Source organism: Carassius gibelio, chromosome B23, assembly GCF_023724105.1.
Source record: "Carassius gibelio isolate Cgi1373 ecotype wild population from Czech Republic chromosome B23, carGib1.2-hapl.c, whole genome shotgun sequence".
Classification (NCBI taxonomy): domain Eukaryota; kingdom Metazoa; phylum Chordata; class Actinopteri; order Cypriniformes; family Cyprinidae; genus Carassius; species Carassius gibelio.
This window is the reverse complement of record NC_068418.1, coordinates 18,324,350-18,350,802: the sequence shown is the minus strand read 5'-3', so window position 1 is coordinate 18,350,802 and position 26,453 is coordinate 18,324,350. Positions and strand designations below refer to the sequence as shown.

The 26,453-nt window shown below is 38.1% G+C and overlaps 1 protein-coding gene across 2 annotated transcripts; it reads left to right on the top strand.

The window, feature by feature from the left end:
- The first annotated feature begins 187 nt into the window (after positions 1–187).
- Positions 188–25,459, top strand: ube4b (ubiquitination factor E4B, UFD2 homolog (S. cerevisiae)). Of its 2 annotated transcripts, XM_052594088.1 has the most exons (29): positions 188–506; positions 2,865–3,084; positions 8,648–8,783; positions 9,156–9,243; positions 9,546–9,690; positions 9,775–10,000; positions 10,781–11,170; positions 11,274–11,381; positions 13,031–13,172; positions 13,822–13,922; positions 14,456–14,570; positions 15,966–16,049; positions 16,255–16,311; positions 16,395–16,511; positions 16,614–16,712; positions 18,157–18,270; positions 18,424–18,622; positions 18,718–18,856; positions 19,785–19,884; positions 20,766–20,893; positions 20,992–21,090; positions 21,188–21,423; positions 21,508–21,634; positions 21,735–21,879; positions 22,122–22,256; positions 22,797–22,988; positions 23,074–23,248; positions 23,496–23,642; positions 23,762–25,459. In XM_052594088.1, exons 1-29 carry the CDS (start codon positions 483–485, stop codon positions 23,821–23,823), a joined length of 4,050 nt encoding a protein of 1,349 aa, XP_052450048.1. In that variant the 5' UTR covers positions 188–482; the 3' UTR covers positions 23,824–25,459. The 2 variants fall into 2 exon arrangements, with proteins under 2 accessions (XP_052450048.1, XP_052450047.1); XM_052594087.1 differs by lacking the exons at positions 10,781–11,170; positions 11,274–11,381 and having other exon boundaries at positions 191–506.
- The last annotated feature ends 994 nt before the right edge of the window (positions 25,460–26,453 follow it).

Below are 26,453 nucleotides of genomic sequence, written 5' to 3'. Positions count from 1 at the left end.
TTATTTATAATTTATTTATTCAAACGTGAATAGAATTGCTGTCATCATTAGTACTTTGTAAGCTATATAATAGCTGTATTGGATGTATGAGTAGCCTTTTATTCAATCTAATAAGAGTTGGTTGTGGAAAAAACAAGTCTCTTGAGGTCGCCTCAGCAGTGAAATCAGTTTCCAGAACTGCCGCAGCCTGGAATGTGTCGATCTCGCGTCACGTGACCCCAGATCCAAAATGGCCGCGTCGGTGTTTTGACGAATAATACTTTTGTGTTTGTTTCATTCTTAACAGAAAGCGAAGATAACCCTTCCCGATCGAAAAAAAAAACAGCCACGCACGTTTGATATTTTAATATAAAGATTCAAATTAGACAATCACAAGCCCATTTATATTTGTTTTATGGTTCAGAGTATGCACTTTTGGTGTTTATAAGAAAGCTAGCTGACTGGCTAGCAACACAATTAAGCTGAAAATTAAAAGAAAGGCAATGGAGCAGCTCAGTCCTGAAGAGGTGAGGCTATTTTCAAACAGTTTAATGTATTTCTAGTCGAAACTGTTTCTGTTATGGCATGAATTGTGTGTTTTGTTAAAGGCTTATTGGCTTGTCATTGTCACCTTTTTCAATCGCAGTAATGATGGGATAAGCTAACAGGACACCGGCGAATTAACAGCTCAGTATATCCAGATTGGGAATATGAGGCTATGTGATGAATCTCATTTTGTGACACTAAACCGCCGATATAGAAGCGAATTAAATGAAAATATGGAGGTTATTTTCCAGTCAGCTCGTTAGCAAGTGATACGTTTGACAAACTGCATCTGCCACAAGCCTCGATCATCTGCTTCTTTCACATTCTTTATTTCCACAATTAAAATAACATCCTTGTCGTTTTCAGTCGCTGGGGAGCGTGTAACCAGTTTGCAAGTTAACATTTATTTTGTTTAGATTTTCTTCACTGGGAATCCAAAATGGCTGAAAGACTGTCGTGTCAAGAAGTAAAAATAATTTTGGACCAGATGTTTGCTCAATTTAACTTACAGTCGTGATAAAATGTACAATTATCTAGGTTACCTTTGACAAGGGTATGCATTTGACCAAATTGCATCAGGTTTAGAAACTGACATCATGCGCAACAAGCTTTTGTCAGGCGTCAGGTCAATGTATTTATCATGGGGTCAGCTGTTGACGCTTAAAATCTTTGGTTTAACTCGAAAAAACGTAGTATTTTACGGTAAAATTTATTGCAAGTGCAATTTATCCCATAAAGCTATTGGTTTCAGGGTTTGGATATTGTTATTTGGCTCTGGTGGAAATTGCTGTATGCCACTGGTGTGTATTTACAGTCAGGGCTTTGTGTTTATTTGTTCTACTGTAAATTAAGACCAAACTCTTCCCAGCTCTGACCTGAAAAACAGCTTAAACCAGTCTATGCAGGTTTGCTGGTCTCACGTTTGAGCTGATCAGGCTTGGAGAACAGCTAAGACCAGCAAACCATCTTAAGCTGGTTCAAAACTGTTTTTCATCAGCCGTCTTATATTCATCAAAACTAATAATCGATAATTTATTGATCAAAATAGATATACAGAATAAATAAAGCAATTTTGAGTTTTAAAAGGGTCCCATTATGCTTGTTCACTTTTTCAACTTTAGGTAGTTTGTAATGTTGCTGTTGGAGCAGAGAAAAACTTGTGCAAAATTACAAATCTAAAAGTGCACTTTAAAAAGAGATATTTTATTGAACATAAATCACTTTTCAAAAACTACAAAGAACGACTTGTTTAAACTACAGCGCATATTTTCCGGTATTTGTGATATCACAAAGATCGACGAATGGGACGAGACCTGGTTGAGCTCCACTAAAGAAGTACTAAAAATACTCAAAATACTTCCCTACTTAAGGCGGACAAACTTAGAGTGGTTACAATACAATCATTCGGCTTTAAATCATGCTCAAATTGATTTAATTTTGATGCAATATTTAGATTGAAGCTGGCAGACGGCTATGGTAAGGGGCATGACGTTTCCTGACCAGATGCAGATTGAAGCCAATCACAACACACACTGGCCCAGCTAACCAATCACAGCACATTTTGTATTTCAGAAGGCGGGCCTTCATTTGATACAGGAACTATTCAAGCCGTTCATGCAAGACTGGGGAGAGAGGTGTTGTAATAATGTAAAATATGAGAAAAATAATGTTTTTCGAAAAACTTAGTATTAGAGCCTGTTCTAGTACACACCCAAAACAAAAAAATCAATACTTCGTAAAAAACAAAAAAAACAAAAAAAAAGCGCAATAGGACCCCTTTAAATAATAAATAATTGTAAATGTCAACCATTTACCTGGGATCTTAATTTCAACAAGAGCTCCTATACATTTTCAAAATAAGCTGCAATACTGATGGTCTTAACAATTCCATGTAACTCTGAAATAATACTCAATGAAATGTGAGTTGCAGAAACATTATGTCTGTGAACTGAGGTTCATCATCCTTTGCTAATTAAAACTGGTTTTTGTCCTTTGTTTTTTTGGCAATTTTGATTCATTCAGTCATGCATTAAAATCCTTGTCATTTCACTTACAGTATTTGCTGTGGAATCTGAGGCTTTCTCCATCTCACTGAAATGACTCACTCAGCTGTGTAGAGCTGATTTGTCACTGCTGAAAATAATGATGCTTTAGGACTTTAAATAGATTCTACTGTTTGCCTTAAAAACGTCTCAATTGATGCATAGAAATTCCCTCTTTGCTGTTAAAGGTCTGCTCTTGTGTTTATTTACTAAGAGCAGTTAATGTCATCAGACTGTAACTATTGCTCATTATTGATTTGTAATTAGATTCAATTGTAATTAATCTGCCCTGTTTAGATCCGTCGAAGGCGACTGGCCCGGTTAGCTGGAGGGCAGACATCACAGCCCAGCACCCCCCTCAGCACCCCTTTGACATCCCCACAGAGAGAGACTCCTCCAGGGCCCTTGCCCGGGCCCTCCGGGGCCTCACCACACCCTGTCCCACCAGCTCCATCTCACACTCTGGGCCTAAATGCCCAAAATGTCACCCCTGCCACCTCTCCTATGGGGGCCTCGGGTAAGTGCTGTGCTGAGTTTATCATTCAAAACAATCAGTGAGGATGCATTGAATTGATTTAAAGTGACAGCAAAGGAGATTAGAATGTTGCAGAATATATTAATTTCAAATAAATGCTGTTCTTTTGAACTATATATGTATCAAAGGATTCTGGAATAAATGTATCAATTTCCACAAAAATATTACGCAGCACAACACTTTTTTTGTTTTTTTACACTGATAATAAGAAATGTTTCCAGGGCAGCAAATCATCATTTTAGAATGATTTCTGAAGGATCACGTGAATCGATGACTGGAGTAATGTAGTGCTGGCAAATGATTAATGGCATCCAAAATAAAAGTTTTAGTTTGCATAATACATGTGTATTGTTTATATTTAATATGCATATATAAATACACACACACATAAAGTATATATTTTGAGTAAAAATTGATAGCCTGAATGCACTGTAAGTCGCTTTGGATAAAATGCTAAATGCATTATTTATTTATTTATATATACACACTCACATTAATATATTTACATTCTCATATTTTATATTATGTATAAATACATTTGAAATATAAAAAAAATTCTTAAATATACATGTATGTGGTTGTATTTATAAATACATAAGAAATATACACACACGTCATGTACAAAAACGTTTATTTTGGATGTGATTATCGTTTTGCAGCACTAGAGTAATGGATGCTGAAAATTCAGCTTTACCATTGCAGGAATAAATTACATTTTACAATAGAAAGCAATTTTTAAATGTAATAACATGGAACAATTTTACTGTTTTAAATGTATGAAAAATTGCATTATTAATAACACAAAAGCACAATTATTATTGAACCCAAACTTGATAAACTTGATAATGATAACGTTTCTTTGAGAGAATAAAATGCTAAAGTCTTACTTTCGGAACATGGGAATTTCCCTTATTTTAATTTTTACAAATGCAAAGCAGATTGCTTTCAGATACAGCCTTTGTGTTTAGGGGAATTTATGAAGACATGAAACATGATTTTTGTAGTTTGCACCTGACTAGATCAATAAATGCTGTTGTATAAAGAGTTATCCACTAGGTTGCAGGCAGCTCTCCTGCAGTGTTCCAATTTATTCTATTCAGTGTTATTAACTGTAAATATTGGGTATTTTATGGACACACAGTGCATTTGAGCTGACAGATGCGAGTAGTATTGGATATAATATTGAAGGTCTAAGTGGCCCTTTTCTAATCTTGTGTGGATGAAGCTTTAATACTCCAGCTATATAGCATTAGTTGTTTGTACTTCACTGTAGTGATTGAATCAATGTCCTTGTTTGAAAGATTTTTCTGATTAGTGTTAATCAAGGTAAATGATTTTTGGCTCGCTGCGTCATGCCGTGGAGAAATTGCACAGTCATAGGGGTGGGACAGCCTTGGCCAGGGTTTAAATAAGGACACATAGACAGGCACGATTGAGGTTTTTTTCTTGCTGTGCCATAGCCACTTTTTTTGTTAAATGTCAGTGTGCCATGTGATTCCTCTTTAGTTTCATTTTTACAGTCTAAGGACAGTTGGTCTTTTATTGTCTTGTAGATGAGCTGTAAAACATCTGTTATTTCATGCTGTATTATATATTGAGACAGAAATCATCACATCCAAATTAAGCTGTATTGGTTGATTTTGGATGATGCTAATTTATTTCTTATTCTCTCATATTCATTTTAGTTTGTATCACACATTCAGAACAAGTCTTGCTTGTTTTTTTCTTTTTGGTGTTTGACACTGATCTACTGTTCATTTAAAAAGCATTTCAGGTAAAGTCTTGATGATTGCATGCTTAATTACCTTGAAGCCTTGCTAAACTGAAATGGGGATTGAATAAGTGTTTTGAGCTGGTGTGTGTTGTCCTGTGCTCACACTACTATGCATTATTCTAGGTCTTTCAGCACATCAAATCCACAGTTACATAAAAAGCTGTTCGAGCAAAAGTCTGCTCTTTGTTGTAGCTTCTCTCTGGAACGTACAGCATTGAGATGTAATCAATCATAAGACAGAAACCAGGTCCAGTGCATTCACTCCTCAGTTAATATCCGTTAAACATTCAGGTTAGGTTTGTTGTTGACCTCTAACCCCAAGTAATACATGATTGCTATTAATCCATCCCAAATAGATTTTTTTGTTTAATATTTGAGTCTTGGCCGATTTTTAATGTTGTAATGTAATGTTTAAACATTATATCTCTAAAGAAATTTCAAATGCCATTTTGAAAATCTCCCATTGCCTTATATTGACAGAATTTCTAGCAATATAAATGTAACCAACATTAATAATGATGTTAATGTAGTTATTGCATTCTTAATTGTAATTGGTCATCTTTATAACATAGATTTGATTATCAAATTAGGATTAATCATGCCTTTCTGTATTTCTTTAACCATGTTTTTGCATTGAAGCATTAAAGTGGTAGTCATATTTAGCAAAATTTTAGAGAATATTTGCAGACCATAAAAGATCTGCAAAAGGTCGATTGTTAATAGTGTAGCTATGTGTGAAGCACAGCTGACACAGAAGTCACTTTCAAAACAAGCAGCTTTCTGTTGGTCAACATGGCAAAATCACTTGACCAATCCGAAGGTGATGCAAAGGCTATATGAGGAAGTCTTTTGTCCTGACATGAAATTCTTTAAAGTGTGATTTCTAGTTGACTGGAAGTGACCGGATTTTGTTTGTCGACTAGGGCTGCATAAGTTGGGGGAAAAAATCTAATTGCATGTTTGGTTTTTGTTTTTATACAATTTAAAATTTGATAAAAAAAAAAAAAAAAACAGGTTTGCTGTGCTTGTTTTAGGGCTTTATAATTAGGCCAAAATATTGTAATTTTACATCATTAAAATTCTTAATGAACACAATAATGATCCTAACAACGACACTGATTGATTTACCGGTAATTCATAGACTCTTTTAAAATTTACATTTATTCACTGTTCTGCAATGATATACGCTTCAGAAATTGCTGATGTAGTTTTAGTTTTCCCCCCTCTAACTCTGTGCTTGTTTTCTGGGTAAAAGAGGTCCAGATTTCCAGTTTTGAGACAAGTGTTTTCAAACCTTGGAAGATTTAGTGAGCCACATTCATTGCTTGTTGCGAATGTTCAAAACTAATGTTCTTGAACTATGTGGTTTGTATTCCAGCTAGGGATGTCAAATTTCGATTATTTCCATGATCGATCATCGTTTAAATTAACGATCAATTAATCGATTAATCGTTAACCATAATACTGCAAAATGCGTCTATTGCAGGCACGCAGTCAGCGGTATGACAGGATGTGCAAAAGCCACACACACACACACACAAAACGCGAATTCTCACTTGAATTAAAGAGGTTTTAGTCTGAATAAAATGCTAGTAGCAGGATTATAAAATGAATAGATGCGATTATGATCGTTTGATAAAATGAAGAGAGCGCGCCATACTTTTGAGGTCATTTTACTTTATTGACAGTTTCCAATCCCGCACGGAGAACGCTGAACGCGCCTCTTTAAATGGTTTTGTGGTGCTCGTTGTTGTATTTTAAAGCACAATTGCAATGTTTTCAACTGACATTATTGTATTTAAAATAAAATTATCCGAAATGTGGAGCGCGTGTGACTGCGCTGCACATTAAGTGAACTACATCGGCGCTGCTGCACCAAAACACAGTTGCTCACATTAATTTGATCCTGCTGGATTCTGTCCTAGAAAATGTCAGATTTTTAAAAATCCGGCATACAGCGCATTAGATCGTGACAGTGCATGCGTGCAGACGAGGATGAGAGAGCGCGGCTTTGTCTAGATTTATTTGGAGGTTATTGCTCATGTCTCATTCGGCACAAATCGAAATGTTTCCATATTCGCAATGTATTTGAATGTTAAACTATTATTTATAATGTAAACTAGGCTTGTACTTAACACGCATTCGCATATAGACGGAAAAGATGATCCTCCTCATATGAGCAAAAACGTCCTTGGAACAGCAGAGTGGACCGGTATACTACGGTCTATTTAAACTGACCAGTGTAACCTTTTAATGTTTAGTTGACATTTTATTTTGATAATGAACAGACTGCGATGTAAGTTTGAATCGCTAGAATATACGTGTGCAGCAGGCTCCGGGGCGATCGAAACAGCTGAGACATTAAAAATATATATATATTTTCCGCAAAAGTGTTTACTTTCATTTGTGCACACTCACAATAAAAACAGAAGATTTGTGCTCCTGTAAAATAAAGCAAACAAACAGAATGCGTTGTCATCCTTTTTTTTTGTTTTTTTGTGAACTTATGGAGCGCCCACACTTCTGTTTTAAATCCGTTAATCTTAAGTATTTAAGTCGGATATATTTCGCATAGCCTATTTAAAAATAAAAATTAAAAAAAACATGAAAACAATTTGTTATTTTTATGTTGGGCCTATTACTTAGTAGGCTATAAATTTTCCTTAAAGCATCCCATTTTGTCCCAGGGCTTAGAACCTGTGCCCTAGTCAGGTCCATGCAGAAACTTGTGAACGATGTTCGGCGTCACCGTTTAGTGACAGCAGTGAATGCTCCAGGAATGTGTCGGTCACAGCGCCTATTAATCGCTGTTTTGAATCCAGCAATTATTTATTTAGAAATTATAAGATCTGATTATGACAAGTGTGGTATAAAAGCTTTGTTTATTAGAGGAATAATAGGTTAACTGGAAAATGTTAGATCGCGACCATGCTTTTGGACCCCATAGTCTTCATTTACGCGGCTTTGTTCTGGTTTGCCGGTTGGTCACGAATTTCCACAAATTCAGTATATTTAGGCATTGTTTCTTTTCCTAAATCTTCATAGTCTAACCCTCTAATTTCCCAGGTTTATTTTATTATCTTTCGCTTTTAATAACTGTTTTCGCATCTCTTACTGTGGTAAACATGGGAAGGGAAATTAAAGATTTCATGAATTAAGAATTCGTTCGATTTATTAATTTGTTCCCTTATTTCACTTAAATCATGGGTTATTTAGGGAACAAAATTAATGAAACATGGACAATTGCCACATTAATAATTCGTAGGAATGAATTAACAAGTTGTAGGAATGAATAGACTACCTGTCCTGTCACTGTGTCCCGCAGCCCTGCAAAGCACACGATATAAAACAGTTATCTGATGAAATGATTAGTAACTACATTTCTATTGCTTTTAATGTTGAAGAACTTTTATGTTGTTTCTATTTTAATGTACTTTAAAGTTTAAATCACATTAAAAGCTTAATTTGTACATTGTGAATGAATGATGATGCTTTTATATATCGTCACCGTCACTCACAGCCGCTCGCACGTGTTGAGTGCGCATGAGCTGCACGCAGCCCAACATTGAATGGGTTAACCGACCATCGACAGCCTTAATCGATTGCATCTCTTATCGACAATTAATCGATCATCGATTAATCGTTGACATCCCTAATTCCAGCCAAGAACGTTTTAGAAAGTTTTTCTTGAGCTTGATTACAGCTTAACCAATTCTTTCCATGACACAATCAGCAGGTTCGTTCTTCCTTTTGTGCTTTCCATTACTGTAGGGGTCGCTTACCGCAGCCAGAGCAGCGAAGGGGTCAGCTCTCTCTCCAGCTCTCCATCTAACAGTCTGGAGACGCAGTCCCAATATCTGTCCCGCTCCCAAAGCATGGACATTGACACAGCCTCCTGTGAGAAGAGGTGAGAGACAGCCGTGGACCTCTGTCCTCTCTGTACTCTAAATCAAAGATGGAGCATGACATAAGAGCTCAAACTGAGATTGTGCCGGAGATGAAGTATAGTATCTCACCTCAAGTAGTGTCTTTAATCTGAATATCTCTACTGTTGGATTGCAAATGCTTTTAGACTCCAGCCACATCATTTCTAAAGTGCATATAAAAATTAAAACATACAGACGAAATGTATATATTAAGAAAACCTTCTCTATCATAAGCTACGTAGTCTTTGTATGTTCTATTGTACCTTTATAATATGCAGTGCTAAAGTTATATTGTTTGACAATTAAAGAGTTGAACTGCTACTTGAGCTAGATATCATCTCTGTGGTCTTCAGCATGTCGCAAGTAGATGTGGACTCAGGAATTGAGAATATGGAGGTGGAAGACAGTGATCGCAGAGAGAAAAGGAACCCAGCTGAAAAGGTGACCAGATGAACTTACAAAAAGATAATTATTTTAGTTTAATGGCCAATAATGGATAAGGGGCATATTCTATTGTTATACTCTGTCTAAATAAAAAATACACGTTTAACAGGGTATTGGGGGTTTTAATAATGCACTTTGAGCCTTAGATGATAGCAAAGGTAATCTAAAAGTGCATGATAATGTTCTGTATTTTTGCAATGTCCAATAAACAATGTGTTGGACAATGGGGTGGAGTCACAAAGTTTGAGAACCACCAATCTAAAGTATTGGTAAGTGACACGCTGAATTGATATTTGCAGGATTCCTCATCCAGTTCTGACGTCTCTGAAGATCAGGCTTTGCACCTCATCTGTAAGATCTTGCGTGTCTCTTGGAAGGAGCAGGACCACGATGTCATCTTCCTCCCCTCACTTGCTGCTGAATTCCAGAAGAACCCTAGGGATGGTATGGACAGAATGCAATAGAGGGTGTAAGACAGAGAATTCAGATTTCTCTGGAATTGATTTGCATTATGCTTTCTTCTACTAGTTTACTCTGACTTCAAAGACCTGATCGGACAGATTTTAATGGAGGCTCTAATGATGTCCACCCGATCACGTGACTGTAACCCATTCGCCAGCTTGACCGCCACATCTCAGCCAATTACCACTGCCAGATCCCCGGACCGTCACCTGACTCTCATTCCACCCTCCAGCCAGAGCGGCAGTCCCATGATACCCTGCGCTGGTTCATTCGGTGCCAGCTCACTTTCCAGGCAAGTGTGAAAGCTGACAAACTCTCCTTTTAAAGAGAGTTATGAATCCAACTACATTGGTGGCCAAAACTAATTAAGACTTTAAATGTTTTTAACTGAAGACTCTTATGTTCCCAAAGATTGCATTAATTAGAATGCATTTAAAAATGTACAGTTAAAACTGAAATATTGTTAATCTTTTATTTTAATATTTTTTAAATGTAATTTATTCCAGTGATGGCAATGCAGAATTCAGAGGCTGTTACTCCACTCTTCACCGTCACATGATCCTTCAGAAATCATTATAATGTGTTGATTTGGTTCTCAGTTATTATTGTTCAGCAAAAACTCTTTTTAAAGTGCACCTATTATGCCCCTTTTTACAAGATGTAAAATTGGTCTTGGGTGTGTCCAGAATGTGTCTGTGAAGTCTCATCCCAAAATACCCAACAGATCATTTATTATAACAGCTGAAAAATTTCATTTTTGGGGTGTCTAAAAAAGATCTGTTCTGGAGTGTATCACCTTAAATGCAAATGAGCTAGATATTGAATATATTCAGTTATTTTAAATCGTTGTAATATTACCATTTTTGCTGTATTTGTAACAAGAAATGCAGCCTTGGGAAACAAAAGAGACTTCTTTCGAAGAAAAGAAAAAAATCATGATTCTAAACTTTTGGCCGCCAGTGCACATATCCACCTACACCCCTTGGTCTCATATTCTTGATTTCTCTTTAAATTTCCCCCTTTCTTTCTGTGTTCCCACCTTCATTTTCTTCAATGTCTTTGTTGTTTTCAGTCTTTACGGTTGTAGCCCTAACCCACTCGCTCTGAGCTCTGCCAGAATGAGTGCTCCATCTGTCCCACTGGCTTCTGCAGCCGCCCTCCCGGTTCCCCCAAGTCCTCCTGTCTCTCGCCCTCCCACCAGCCTTCCAACTCCCTCTCCATCCGCCCCTCTGCCCATCTCCCAGAGATACAGGCCCTACTCCCTTAGCTCATCCATCCCCATAAGCCCAAGCCCCAGATCTACTCCATCTGGTATGCTTACGCCCCCTACAACTTCAGCTATACCCTCCAGCCCTTCCCCCAGACACCATAGCACCCAAACCTCCATGCCTTTCCCCATCCTCCCCAGCTCTCCCAGTACTATGGCCAGAAGGACTGCGCTAGCCGCCCGGATGCCCTCTAGGTACCTTTTACACCCTGTTAGATGTGAAGTTGTATCTTTGCAGTCTTTGTGTTTTTATTCAGTCTATCTGTCTGCTTCCATTCACACACTGCGGCCACACCAGCCCTTTCTCCCTCCTCTTCTTCGCCCTGTCCGACTTGCCTCAGGACAGCAGTGATGAAGAGCTGGAGGAGGAAGAGGAGGATTTTTCAAGGGTTCAGTTTGGGTCCAGGTATCAGTGCCAACGTGTGTTGCATGCTTCAGCGTGCTGCCTGGCCACTAACAACAGCCCATGGTGCCCAATGTTGGCACCGCAACGGGCAATGAATGACACCAAATATTGATCATGTGATCTCATCAGATTGACAAATTTAGCTTTTCTATGGACGGAGCTTTGCTGTCAGCTCAAATTTTGTTCATTGCACAAAGTTTTTTTTAGACCCATTCAGCTCCCGGCAGAAATGTGAGCCAGCAGACTTTAAACTCCCACACAGGACGTGTGTGCTGGATAACAGTGTTGGTGGAGGACTGATTGTTGGGCGATCGGTTAATGCTAGCTGACTGTGTAACAGAACTAATGAGAGCAAGAAGCCTGCCGTGGAGTGTTGTCTCACCCTAGAGTTCACTAATGCATGCCGTCTCATGACCAAACACCTGCAGGGGGATGCAAGTATTAGAGGCCTGCTTTTGTTGTCCTCTAGTCATACGTTTTGCCATCATTTACTCATGGTATTAACATCTGTCTAATGACAAATGGTCGGCGCTGAATACAGGTGTAAACTGATTCCAAAACGTTTTGTGTTTCAGTCACTCGAATCACAGTAGTAGGAAGAATTGTCATTCTATCATATTTTGTATATTTATGTATTCATGTGAAAACCTGGAAATATCTTCTTTTTTTTCTCAAGCTAGAAAAAAAAATCATGAGAAAATAACATATTAAAATTTGTATAGTAAAGTTTAAATGCAAAATTTGTCCTGTTGGAGACTTTTGTACATCTTAACTACCATTCAAATGTTTTGGGGTCGATAAGATGTTTTTGAAAGTCTTTAATGCTGCTTACCCAGACTGCATTTATTCAATCGAAATATAGTAAACTATGGAGGCCTGTTTCCGCCACTGAAAAGGGCATTGTGAAAGGCTTTTTTATCTCAAAATATCTCACTTTTTTCACACCGTTGTGTAGGGATGTAACGATTAATCGCAAGCCGGTTGAAAATCGATTTAAATATGTGACGATTTCAATTGGTTGAGATGCTAAACAAATCGCGATTCAGTTAGGGGTAGGAATTTATATAAATGTATGTCTGAGTGAAACTTTCTGTCTTCAGAAAAGTTTAGATAGTATTTTTTTATTTTCATCTTGTCTCTGTATTATGCATATTAAAGTTAATAAGTGCTGCGCTGCTTTGTTTAGAGTGGGAACCAAGGAAATGCTTTATATATACAATTAAAAAAATAATAATTTGTGTGTGTGTAAACCATGATACATTGACTTTTAATCAGTTTAATGTGTCTCTGTTGAATAAAATAAATTTTAAATAAAACCTCTTACTGACCTCAAACTTTTGAATAGTAATGCAAAATGATCGCCAAACACAGCTTGCGTTGTGAGGTTGGCTTGTTCTAACCATTGCTTAAAATGGAGATAAACCTTCATTTATATCTGATGTCATAGCAGTTCTAAAGATTGTTATTTTGAAAGCTTGGTGGCTAGAGAAAAAGGGAAACATTTAATTACGAAAGACATCTCCTTGGTGGCTAAAGCTATGTGGTTTTAGTAATTTACTCAGTTTGGGTTTTTCCCCAGAAGGTTCATCTACACTCTGCAACCGTTTTTATCGAAGGCAGTATTTAATATTCTCTCTTTATCTCTCTAGCCTGGGCGCATCCGGAGGGGGGATGGCTGGTGACTCAGGTAGTGACCGCTTTACCATTGAGTCCTGTAAAGAGACCGAGATGCTCAACTACCTCATCGAGCGTTTTGACAGTGTGGGAATGGAAGAGAGGAAGGCCCCAAAGGTAGCTGTTGATGAACACTGTAGATGCATTTCTACAAAATGTATTCTGTACTCAGGCAATAAAATTATATTTTCTGGTATAACAAGCATTACAAGAAAGTAATTGGTTACTTTAGCCTTTCATGAGGAGACATTTGTCAGTAGGTCAGAACAGAGGTGGACGTGTTGAGCAGGTGAAAGTGAAAGACATGTCTTGTCAAGCCTAGGGTAATTCCCACTTTGGTATGAGTCTTTTGTGTTGTTCTCATTTATCACCCTGTCTACAGTAGACATGATGCTCTTATTATAATCAATTAAGCGACCAGAAGAGTTTGCTAGAGCATGTTGCTTCATGAAAGGCCTGTTTCAGTTTCTAGCACAGTTTCAACACTATTATCTGTCTGTGCAAAATAAACAAGTTACTTAAGTGAAAACGAAGTTAACTTACTTTTTTATTTTTTTTATTATTTAATTTTGCAATTAATTTTAATAAGGCTGCATGTAAAGCCAGATTGTGTGGTGTTTATGGCATTTTATATGAAAATATAAACAATATAATTATAATTGCAAAGAAAATAAATCTTTTCTCATTATTCAGCCATTTAGCTTCAAGCTCTGGGAGTTTGGTCTATGTTCAGACACAGTGTTATTCACATGCTTTTCTTTTTCAGATGTGCAGCCAGCCAGCTGTCAGTCAGCTGCTTAGCAACATTCGTTCCCAGTGCATTTCCCATGCTGCTCTAGTGCTTCAAGGTGCCCTCACACAGGCCAGGTCAGTCACAACAGCCTTTTTCAATGCATTCTGAAGGTTTTTGAAGGCATTTCCACATTAGAACTCTTAAGTGTTTGACCTTTGTTTCGTATAGTATAGTACACACAATAGTTTGTTTCGGTCCAAACTCAAGTGCTCACCAATTATTATTTTTTTTGCAGTGCTACACAGTTTGTACAAATGAAACAATGTAATATGTCTCTTAAAGTATAAGAGTTTTTGATAACTGCCTGTTTATGCAGAAATTGATTTCAGGAAGCAGCTTCATTCTGTATGTGTTAAGCTTTCTCCTCTTCATTCGTTGCTTGGCTACAAAACATTAAACATGATCTGCTGCTAATATAGCATTGGCGATGCAGACAAACAATGTGAAAAGAAGCCTCTGAGGAAGGAGAGCAAGGATCAAGCTCCATAGTGTGAACACGGACCTAGTTTGAGTTTGTTGCACATTTTGTCTGTCAGTTTGAATGCATACAAGTGTAATACAATTATGAATTAGATTGCCCCCTTTCTTTCTCTTTGCCCTTAAATAGGCCCCCTCTACAGCCCTCCCTGCTGGTTCCCTACATGCTGTGCCGGAACCTTCCGTATGGCTTCATCCAGGAGTTGGTGCGCATGACTCACCAGGAGGGGGAGGTGTTTAAACAGGTGGGAGTTGCAGCAGATTACAGAGACAGGCTGCATGCTGCGTCATATTACTTTTGAAGCTCAAGGGGTCTTTACTATTGATGCTAAGCTCCTAGTGGTATTAAACATATTTTTAAGTGGTTCGTTCGTTTGTTTTTAGTAAGAATGGCTCAGGATTATTTATCACACATTAGGTTTTTTGGTTCCAGTTTGGACACTTTCGACCAGTGGTTCCCAAGCCTGGTCCTGGAGGCAGCCCAACATTGCACCTTTTGCATGTTTTCCTAATCAGACACACCGGATTCAAGTCATCAGTTCATTAGTAGCGACTTCAAGACTTGAAATTGGTGTGTCAGAGAAAGGAGACATGCAAAATGTATAGTGTTGGGGTGCCTCCTGGACCAGTGTTGGGAACTACTGCTTTAGGCCCTGTCACAAATGGCACCCTAAACCCTTGCGGTCTTCCTCTGAGTCCTCACTTTTGTGACGTAATGCCACATTGACTGTTGGGTAGAAGTGCGGGCTCAGCAGAAGTGCGTATCGAGGGCACATAATGGCTACAAACAGGGGCACTCTTGAGCACGCCTTTGAATGATAAAATTAGGAATGGAACACCCTACGGTCTCGTGGACTTAACGGTCATGCACACACAGCGGCCATTATAAGTCTGCAAGACCAAAAGTGCACATGAAGTGTTTCAATTGGGACAGGGCCTTAGACATTGCACATTAGATATTAACAATATCAGCATTTCATAAACAGAACTGGCACAAGCACACTTTATAAGCAAAAATTGCACATAAATATTAAAGGGTTAGTTCATTCAAAAATGTAAATTGTCATTGACTCGCCCTCATGTTGTTCCAAACCCGTAAGACCTTTGTTCATCTTCGGAACACAGTTTAAGATATTTTAGATTTAGTCCCAGAGCTTTCTGTCCCTCCATTGAAACTGTGTGAACGGTCTACTGTCCATGTCCATAAAGGTAAGAAAAACATCATCAAAGTAGTCTATGTGACATCAGAGGGTCAGTTAGAATTTATTGAAGCATCGAAAATATATTTGGGTCCAAAAATAATAAAAAATTAAAACTTTATTCAGCATTGTCTTCTCTTCCGGGTCTGTTGTGACTGTGTTCACAACACTGAAGTGCACCAAAGAATTCCTGAAGGATCATGTGACACTTGAAGACTGGAATAATAGCTGCTGAAAGTTCAGCTTTGCCATCACAGGAATAAAATACTTGTGAATATAAATTCAAACTATTTTTTCAAGTGGTTAAATTGTAATGCATCAACTAAAAATTGCCTTAGGGTCAGATGTTTGAATGTCTTTCCAAAGTGGCCAAGTCAAGTTAGTTCATGGAAAAGGTATGGAATTTTTGTCCTTATTTGATCAGTTTTGTTTTTCTTTCAGATCTTTGTTCCCATTCTTCAAGGGCTTGCTTTAGCTGTAAAAGAATGTTCTTTTGACAGTGACAACTTCAAGTTCCCTTTGATGGTAAGAGACTGTTTATTCTTCCCCTAAATAGCATAAGACTGCATTATAAGGCATGTTAGGACCAAACAAGCTCCATTGATTTATATATAAACAGCGTTAGATATCTCTGGTATTCCAGACATGTTTCACATGGATTGCTCCTCTAGATCAGTGAAAGACTTTATAGGCTTTTGTTTTGTCAATGACTGATTTTATTGTTTTACAGGCTTTGGCTGAGCTCTGTGAAATCAAGTTTGGGAAGACTCACCCTGTATGCAATCTGGTAGGTTTGTAGGAGCTTAGGAATTCAAGTCAGTCAGGTTATGCAGTCCACTGTTAATATTGTCTGTCTGCGTGTATTTTTAGATCACCTCTCTGCCATTGTGGTGTCCTGACCCGCTCAGTCCCGGGACAGGAAGAGAAATTCAAAGACTTTCCTTCCTTGGAGCGTTCTTTAGTCTTTCAGTGTTTGCTGAGGATGATGCAAGTCATTTTACTCCTTAAACATATAATACAAAAATTGATGCATTGATGAATGTTGACAGGAAAGTGGTTTATTTTTACATCCGTTTTGCTGTTCTGTAGACTAAAGTGGGAGACAAGTACTTCTCAGGCCCCGCCATCACAATGGAGAACACCCGAGTGGTCAGCCAGTCACTGCAACATTATCTGGAGTCTGCGAGGGTGAGCGCCCACCATACCTAAAAATCATAGATTTTTTTTAATGAGCTGCTTCAATATTGAGGGAATTTTCTTTTTATAGAGCAGGGGTGCAAGTGGAGGCTTCAGTTTTTGTTTTTTCTTAAATGATTATAAAAGTATAATTTCATGTGATTGCGGAAAGACTAAGAATGTGCATTCATTAAGTTGCAACTTTACATAAGAATTTATCATGGGGTTACATGTCTTCTCTAATGGAGCAAAAAGCTCCCTTTTCCCAGTTGTCATAGGTTTTTCACAGAATTAATAATAAAATAATTGAAATTAAGTTTGAATATTTTAAATTAAATACCATATTTTGTGGGGGGAAAATGTTCAGAATTGCACTGTGTTGTGGAAAATGCTTAAACACAAATTTATTGTTGAGCGTTATTGTCCAAAATAAATATACATGCAGATAAACTTCACCTCACCTATCTCTCTCATTCAGCTAAAATTCAGATGTGTGAGTTTTGTGCACATTTCTTTATGCTTGGTAATCGGTTTATAAATATTATTCATATCTAAATATAATATTACAATGCTGAGCGATATACTGGTTCAAACGGTAAACCAGTTTTAATTATGCTGTATAAATTTGAAAAAAACTGCATATGCACATGTGGCTAAGCAACATAGACACCCGTCGTGAATTGTGAGGGAATCCCTATTAGCTGCAAACACTTCTGACTAATGGGTGGAGAATATTTAGAACCATTAATAACACACAAGCAATTCCTAAACTTGACAAATAAACCATCTGTAAAAGGGCCGTTAACAGAGGACAGAGATGCCGAAGATGAACACAAAGAGGAGTAAATACAGTAGCAGGCAGAGCAAATTCCCTTCACCATGCTCAAAATATTGGATGAAAAATTCTAAATACTGATTTGGGGGCTTAAGTGACTGTCTCTGAGGGGACCCGAATGTCTTCAGGAAAATTTAGATGGTACTTTCTTTTCATCTTACCTTAATATAATGCATATTAATGTAGTATTTAAAAGCACAGCTCTGCTTTGTTTACAGCAGTAACCAGAGGAAACACTGTATTGCTACTGTTCCAGAAGCGCCATCTGCTGTCAAGAGAGTGAATTTGTGTTCTCATTCAGCCTGTGTAGAGATGTTTAATCTTTTTTGGCTTCAGACTTATGAAATTTTACAATCTAATTTACATCAAAAACTGCTCATGATACATATAGCATGTTTGTTAGGATCATTATGCAATGGTAATCTGAACATGATAAACAATAAAACCGTCCTAAAAAATGTGATGCATTAAATTATTCCAATTATTATTCCAATTACTCCAAATAATAATAAATAGACATAAAAACACTCAGCATAAATGAACATCCAAAATAAATAGATAGAATGCTGAAATTAGATTTAGTGAAGTATTTTGTAATTCTGAGTGTGTGCTGATTTTCAGGGAGATCTGTTTAAAATCCTGCACAACATCTTGTTGAACGGAGAGACAAGGGAAGCAGCTCTGAGCTACATGGCAGCTCTGGTGAACCGTAATGTGAAGAAGGCTCAAATGCAGGTATGTTTGCTCAAGTATGTGCTTCATTCTTTTTTATCTTATCGAGGTATTAATATTGACAGTTTCTTTGTGAATGTAACAAAAAAAAATGTCAAATTAAAAAATACAGTTTATAAGTGCAGTTTGATTATTTTCTCCTCCTTTTTTTCTTAGACCGATGATAAGCTGGTGTCCACAGACGGCTTCATGATGAACTTCCTGTGGGTGCTGCAGCAGCTCAGTATGAAGATCAAGCTGGACACAGTGGATCCTCTCTACATCTTCCACCCCAAGTGTCGGCTGAATATCAGCACAGAAGAGACCAGGCTCAATGCCACGATGGAGGACCTGAAGAGCTGGCTCTCTGAGCTGCGTGAGTGTGGGCTCTCTTCTGGGAAGAACAATTCACTTTAGACGCTCTGTTTGACTTCAGACAAGCCATTTACTGTTCCTTCCATTCCTCCACAGATGAAGACCCGTCCAAGTTCTCGGAGCCCAAGTTCCCTACAGAGTGCTTCTTCTTAACGCTTCACGCACATCATCTGTCCATCCTCCCGTGCTGTCGGCGCTACATAAGGAGGCTGAAGGCCATCAGGGATCTGAACAGGTGCTTTGCACAGATTCAGCTGTAAAAACAAACAATTTGTTACCAAAACCATGTTGAGTAACGGTCCACTGTGAAGTCTGCACTAGTACGAAAAGGTAGTGAAGTATGAAGATTAACAAGTTAAGGTGATCCTCAAAGTGGAACATCTTGCATTACTCATCGCTTATGTCAGATAGCCGTCATAGATATGATGTTCTTTGTCATGCTTTGTGAAAAAGCTCTTATTCTCTTTCTGATGAAAGAGAATTTACACAGTCTTCAGTCTAGATCCAGAACACCTGAGAAGAGATGATGCCGACCCCTCAGAGGACCTCAGATGATGCTAACCCTGAAACGACATACAGAACTAACAAATATTGCTTCTTACTATGTAATCACATTATAATTGCTGTTAATAGTGTTCATCGTCTGGTTGACTATGTCTTGTATAACTTTTTCTGAAAATTACTGTCATTTGCACATAAACTGATCACCACTTATAAGCTACTAGTAAATATTGTAGAAACTAAATTTTCTGTAAAGTTGCTTTGCAATGAATTGTATCGTAAAAAGCGCTATACAAATAAACTTGGAATTGAATTGATGAGACAGGCTAATCCTCCCTGTCCCAGTGCCTCTTGTAGAACTGTAGAGCAGTCATCTTAGTCCATAATGGCAGAATTATCAGCGCATGTGTTAGTGCTGCATCAGTGACAATGATTCAAGTCCTACACATTCAGATAGAAGGCAGCTCACATTGTTTATTGGCCTCATGATGCCTGATAGATCACAACTGTGACCCCTGCTGTCTGCAGCATGTATAACATTTAGATGGGCCAATTATACTATTGGGAGATGTTTTTTTTTTTTTTTTTTATGTAAGCTGTTAGAAGAGGTAATTTGCACAAGGCTGAATATGTGTGTGTGTGTGTGTGTGTGTGTGTTACAGAACTGTGGAAGAGCTGAAGAACAGTGAGAACCAGTGGAAGGATTCCCCATTGGCAAGTCGTCATCGAGAGATGCTGAAGAGATGTAAAACACAGCTGAAGGTGAATGCTGTTACCCTTTATTAATAAAAAAAATACTTGTTTATAAAAGTTTTTACATGCTTATGAAAAAAATGTTTTTCTAAAAATAGCAACTATCTATTATTATGCTTGAGAAATCAATTTCTATTGTTGAGATTAGGGCAGCAACAGCTAATTGATTTAAACAGAAAATGAAAGTAACCAATGATTCCTGTATTGATTATTAGTCAGATCTTTGCCCTGTGCAAAAAGAGGCTCTATTAGCTTTAAAGTACTGAACAGTGCATTTACTTACACTATTGTTCAAAAGCTTGGACTCCATAAGATTTGTTTTTGAAAGAAATCAATATTTTTAATTGATCAAAAGTGATGGTAAAGACATTACTGTCTTACTTACAAAAATGTAAGTTAAGAATATCTCTTTTTCAAATAAATGCTTTACCTTTGAACTTTCTATTCAGCAAATCATCCTGAGATATGATGTATCATGGTTTCCACAAAACTATTACCATAAGCAGCACAGCTGTTTTCAACAGGGTAATAATAAATGTTTCTTGAGCACAAAATCAGCATATTACAATGATTTCTCATAGAAATCTCTTCTCATGATTTCTGTTGATTTCTCTTTTCGTGTCACACTCCAAAAATTCAGATTTGCCATCACAAGATTTTTTTTTTTTAAATATACTGAATTAGAAATATTTTAATTTGTTTTGTTATAATATGTCTTTTTATTTTTTTACTATATTTTATCAAATAAATATTTTTATTTGTTATTGCTAAACTGTGAATATTTAAATGGAACACGCACAGACCCTGAATGAATACTTTGTGTGTGTGTATATATAGAATATATGTTAGAGTAAAGAACATGCGTAGTAAGTAAACGTCTGTGTGGACAGAAACTGGTGCGCTCTAAAGCCTGCGCAGACGCCGGGCTCCTGGACGAGAACCTGCTCCGCAGATGTCTGCAGTTCTTCAGTATGGTCATCCAGCTCATCTTGCGTATGGTGGAGCCTGCCTACCCACAGTCAGTTCACTTAAAATACACCTGACCTTACATCCTTTTAGAACAGTTAGTAGTCAAGATTGTTCTGTTCTGATTTCCTGTCTTTTATCACCTTGCAGCGTAACCCTGCCTCTGAACCCAGAAATCCCCAAAAGCTTTGCAGCACTGCCGGAGTTTTACATCGAAGATGTGGCCGAGTTCTTGCTTTTTATTGTGCAGTAAGTTTATGATAGTGCTGAAATGGGTGCATTGTAGTGTTAGAATCCAAATTTAGTTTTAGTGAAATGTGACTCTCTTTCTCATGTTTTTTTTTAGGTACTTTCCACAGGTTCTTTATGAGCCATGCACTGAAGACATTGTGACCTTCCTGGTGGTCTTCATTTGCAGTCAGAATTACATTAAGAACCCATACTTGATTGCCAAGCTGGTGGAGGTGCTGTTCGTCACCAACCCTGCGGTGCAGCCGCGCACTCAACGCTTCTTTGAGGTGATGGAGAACCACCCACTGTCAGTCAATCAGCTTGTGCCAGCCCTCATGAAGTTCTACACCGGTAAAAGGCGGTCTAAAACATTTTTTCAAAGTCTGTACTATGCATTTAGATTTTTTTTTGTGCTAAATGGGTGTGTTTTCTTAGACGTGGAGCACACTGGAGCCACAAGCGAGTTCTATGACAAGTTCACAATCCGTTACCACATCAGCACCATATTCAAAAGCCTTTGGCAAAACATTAACCACCAAGGCACCTTCCTGGAGGAGTTCAAGTGAGTTCACCAAAGATAATACTGTGTAAATTGAATTCGGCATGTGTGTATTTATTTTATACGTGTAAGTTAATCATACCTTTTTTTCCTCTCTTTGCAGCTCTGGCAAACAGTTTGTGCGCTACATCAACATGCTAATTAACGATACAACTTTTCTGCTGGACGAGAGTTTGGAGTCTCTGAAACGCATCCATGAGATCCAGGAGGAGATGAAGAATAAAGAGCAGTGGGACCAGCTTCCCAGGGTCAGCACATACTGTACCATAACTTTACCAATAATTCCCTTACCTACCCTTTTAACTGCATTGTGTGTAATGGGTATAATGCGCTGTTGTGCAAGGGGAAAAAGCATTAGCATTAAGGCTAAAATGAAGGGGAGTGACTTTTAAAGGGAATGGTTGTGCTGGAGTGTTTCTACTTGCATTAACACTTTTTGTTCTCCAGTTCCAATCAGATCTAATTTCACGTGAAATGTTCTGATCCTCAGGAGCAGCAGCAGAGCCGACAGTCCCAGCTGACTCAGGATGAGAGAGTATCACGATCGTACCTGGCTTTAGCAACAGAGACAGTGGATATGTTCCATATCCTCACCAAACAGGTCCAGAAGCCCTTCCTCAGGCCTGTGAGTACAGAAAACACATTGACATTATTGTGACGTTCAAAAGTTTAAGGACGGTTAGGTTTTAAAAAATACTTTAGAAAAAAAAGTATTTCACGCTTAACGAGGCTTAATTTTTGTTTTAACTCTTTAATGACCCCAGACTTTTGAACAGTAGCGTATGAGCAGATGAACAGGTTGTTTTATGAATAGAAGCTTTTAATAAACCTATACAAACAGACAGTTGTAGAAATATAACTTAAGGAACATTTCAACAGACAATAAAGAAATCCACTTTTAAGGAAGTGCCTACAAAAAAGGTAATTTAGGTTTGGTTAATGGGGAAAAAGCATGAGGATTGTAATCTGCTGCTTGCCTGTAAATGAATCTCCCGAGCTCTGCTCTCTGCAGGGATTTAGCATTCAGGGAAAATTGAGCTGTGTGAGAGAGCACTCTTAATGACACTAACAGAGCAAATACTCTATTTGTAGGTTGTTGAAGATGCACAAAAATGATAACGTTCCTTGTTATGACGACTCATTTATTTTCTGTCGTACTGAACAGGAACTGGGTCCTCGTCTGGCTGCCATGTTGAATTATAACCTGCAGCAGCTATGTGGGCCTAAATGTCGAGACTTGAAGGTGGAAAACCCAGAAAAATATGGTTTTGAGCCAAAGAAGCTCCTGGATCAGCTCACTGACATTTATCTGCAGCTGGACTGTGCCCGATTTGCTAAAGCCATTGCAGACGATCAGGTCTGTATTTGCCCAAGTTCATGCTATTTGGTGCTTCGCAAGAAAAACATGGGATCAATTTCTTTTCTCTCTCTCTCACTTTTAGCGATCATACAGCAGGGAGCTGTTTGAGGAGGTCATTTCAAAAATGAGAAAAGCGGGCATAAAATCCACTATTGCTATTGAGAAATTCAAACTGCTGTTGGAGAAGGTGGAGGAGATAGTAGCCCGCAATTCTCAGTCTGAGATGGATTACAGTGATGCCCCAGATGAGTTTAAAGGTGAGAGTCATCAGGTTTTCATTTGGTGCTCAACATTGACAAACTATTGTGCTGCTTAATATTTTTGGGGAAACCTAGGGTTAAAAGAAAGTTCAACAGCATTTTAATTTGAAATATAATTTTTCTGTAGCATTATAAAGGTGTTTTTATCAGATGCAATGCATCCTCTGTCTACAGCAAATTGCTACAAATTGAATAGTTTTCATAGCTGATTGGAGTAAGTAACATTGACACCCCATCTAAACAGACCCACTGATGGACACTCTCATGACTGATCCCGTGCAACTTCCCTCTGGTAACATCATGGACCGAGCCATCATTCTGCGACACCTCCTGAACTCTCCCACTGACCCTTTCAACAGACAGCCTCTCACCGAGAGCATGCTGGAACCAGGTACCCACACACACAGCTTTACAAAGACCGCATGAGCTGGCTCTTTCAGCGCTGCTGGCAAATGCACTTTTTTTAGACTGTGTAATGCTGACTCCATGCTTGTCTCTCTCTCTCCACAGTCCCAGAGCTGAAGAAGCGCATCCAGGCCTGGATGAGAGAGAAGCAGAGTGGCCGTGTTTGAGTGTTCTCAGTGAGCCAAGCTTGCCCCACAGTTTAAATGTTTTCACCACGCTGGAAGTGAACTGAAGAGAGAGAAAGAGAAAAAAATATGACCCTACCTAAATGGTTTCCCCCACCTTCATCGAGCCACTGACTTGAAAGGCTCATGGTTCAAAATTGAAACATAATAAAGTTTAGACTTTTGAAACATTTTGATTTTGCATTTGTATGTCTGCATACATACCAGTCTGAAAGGGTACGCAGTCTCACACCATAAAAGTTAAAGGGATAGTCCACCCAAGAATGAAAATCTGATGTTTATCTGCTTACCCGCATGGCATCCAAGATATAGGTGACTTTGTTTCTTCAGTGCAAACTGAGATTTTTAACCGAAATCATTGCAGTCTGTAATCTTATAATGGATGTGAAAGGGAATCACAGATAAAATATACATTAAAAAACAAAACCAATTTAAACCCTGCGGCTCGTGACGATACATTAATGTGAAAAGACACAAAACGATCAGTCTGTGCAAGAAACTGAACAGTATTTATATAGTTTTTCTGATTCACGCAACGTCCAAACTGTTAGAACTCTCCTCAACACGTCCTCCTGTGCATATTCTCAAGCAGGTGTGTGAGGCGTCTAAATGCTTTACGGTTAAATAACAATATAAATACTGTTCCGTTTCTTGCGTAAATCGATCATTTTGTGTCTTTACACATCAATGTATTGTCACGAGCCGCAGGGTTTTATTTTGGTTTTTTTGGGGGGTTTTTTTTTTTTTTAGAAGTGATTCCCCTTCACATCCATTATAAGACTGACAGACTGCAACGGTTTCAGTTAAAAATCTCAGTTTGTGTTCTACTGAAGAAACAAAGTCACCTACAGTACATCTTGTATGCCCTGCGGGTAAGCAGATAACCAACCCTTTAACAAAGTTGGATAAAGAAATTGTTTCCGGTTTTGTTTCCATTGTCCTCATGAATGCATTTTAATGGTTCTGATGGCAAGGGAAAACATTGAGGAAAGGGGATCCATTTCATGTTTGTTATGAATGTTGTTGAGTCACACCAGTATTTCCATTTTTACACTCAGTAGAATGACAAAAAATTGGCTGTAGACATGCAGTTTACAGTTGAGTCACAAACCTGCTGTTTATTTTATACGAGGAATACAACATATTTTAAATAATCAAATTAAAATGCTCTAGACTGTCTTGTAGAAAATACAGTAGATGTTGGTGTAAATTGATGGAAACATACCAGTGGAGCATCAGATGGTGATTGACTCTGTATTAGAATTTTGTTGGTTTGCATAAAAGAAAAAACTCATATATGTACACCGTTTTGACTAAAATCTGAATCAGAGCTCAAATCCAGGAACAAAATCAAAGAATGTGAAGCTGTGTTGTAGCATGATCGTCATAAGAATGCCAGTACGTCATGTTTTTTGTTCTGTTCTCCAAAATTTTTTGGGTCATAAAGGTTTAGCATCTCTTGTTATTACTATTAACCCCATTTGTTGGACTTAAGCGTTAATGAAGAGTTTTTCCAGTGACTTAAAAGGTTTCTCTGTACAGGAATTTGCTTCCTTTGCTACCAAACTTCTTTTGGACCCAGCTCTTTGAACTGTAATAAATGGTAATGCACACACAATGACAACTGTTGCACTTCTTTTCACTCTTCCTTGATTAGTTTTGTTAAATTCATAATACACATTTTGCAAAACATTGGCAAGTAGGGAGATTGTAATATTTAAGTTTATTAAATATAGTTCAATGATTTTATAGATGTCAGTGTGTTTTTGTGTAATCCTAGTTTGCGTATATAATATATATAATGTATGTACATATGTTTAGTAATTTTATTTTAAACGTGGTGACATGCCAATCAACTAATCAACTCAAAACACCTGGAAAGGTTTCCTGAGCCTTCAAAATGGTCTCTCAGTTTGGTTCCCTATGTTACACAATCATGGATGTTCACAGAGTGCTGTATCCAAGCATGTTAAGAGAAAGTTGAGTGGAAGGAAAAAGATGTACAACCAACCGAGGGAACCACAGCCTTATGAGGATGGACTTCAACGGATGGACTGAGGCTGGGGTCAATGCTTCAAGAGCCACTAAACATGTCAAGAAGTTTGCTGAACCACAGACAATTTCAGAGGCGTCTTACCTGGGCTAAGGAGAAGAAGAACTGAACTGCTGCCCAGGGGTCCAAAGTCTTCTTTTCAGATAAAAGCAAGTTTTATATTTCATTTGGAAACCAAGGTCCTAGAGTCCGGAGGAAGGGTGTGAAGCTCATAGTTGCTTACAGTCCAGTGTTAAGTTTCCACAGTCTGTGATGATTTGGGTGCAATGTCCTCTGCTGGTGTTGGTCCATTGTGTTTTTTGTAAACCAAAGTCACTGCACCCGTTTACCAAAGCAATTTTGGATTACTTCATGCTTCCTTCTGCTGACCAGCTTTTTGAAGATGCTGATTTCATTTTCCAGGATTTGGCACCTGCCCACACTGCCAAAAGCACAAAAAGTTGGTTAAATGACCATGGTGTTGGTGTGCTTGACTGGCCAGTAAACTCACAGACCTGAACCCCATAGAGAATCTATGGGGTATTGTCAAGAGGAAAATGAGAAACAAGAGACCAAAAAA

What these genes read in the sequence shown, in the direction of transcription:
- ube4b (XM_052594088.1), top strand. Translation starts at nt 483, where the DNA reads ATGGAGCAGCTCAGTCCTGAAGAG. An exon ending in GGTGCCAGCTCACTTTCCAG is followed by an intron (nt 10,001 to 10,780) that starts GCAAGTGTGAAA and finishes TGTTGTTTTCAG; the next exon opens with TCTTTACGGTTGTAGCCCTA. An exon ending in AGAAGCCCTTCCTCAGGCCT is followed by an intron (nt 22,257 to 22,796) that starts GTGAGTACAGAA and finishes CGTACTGAACAG; the next exon opens with GAACTGGGTCCTCGTCTGGC.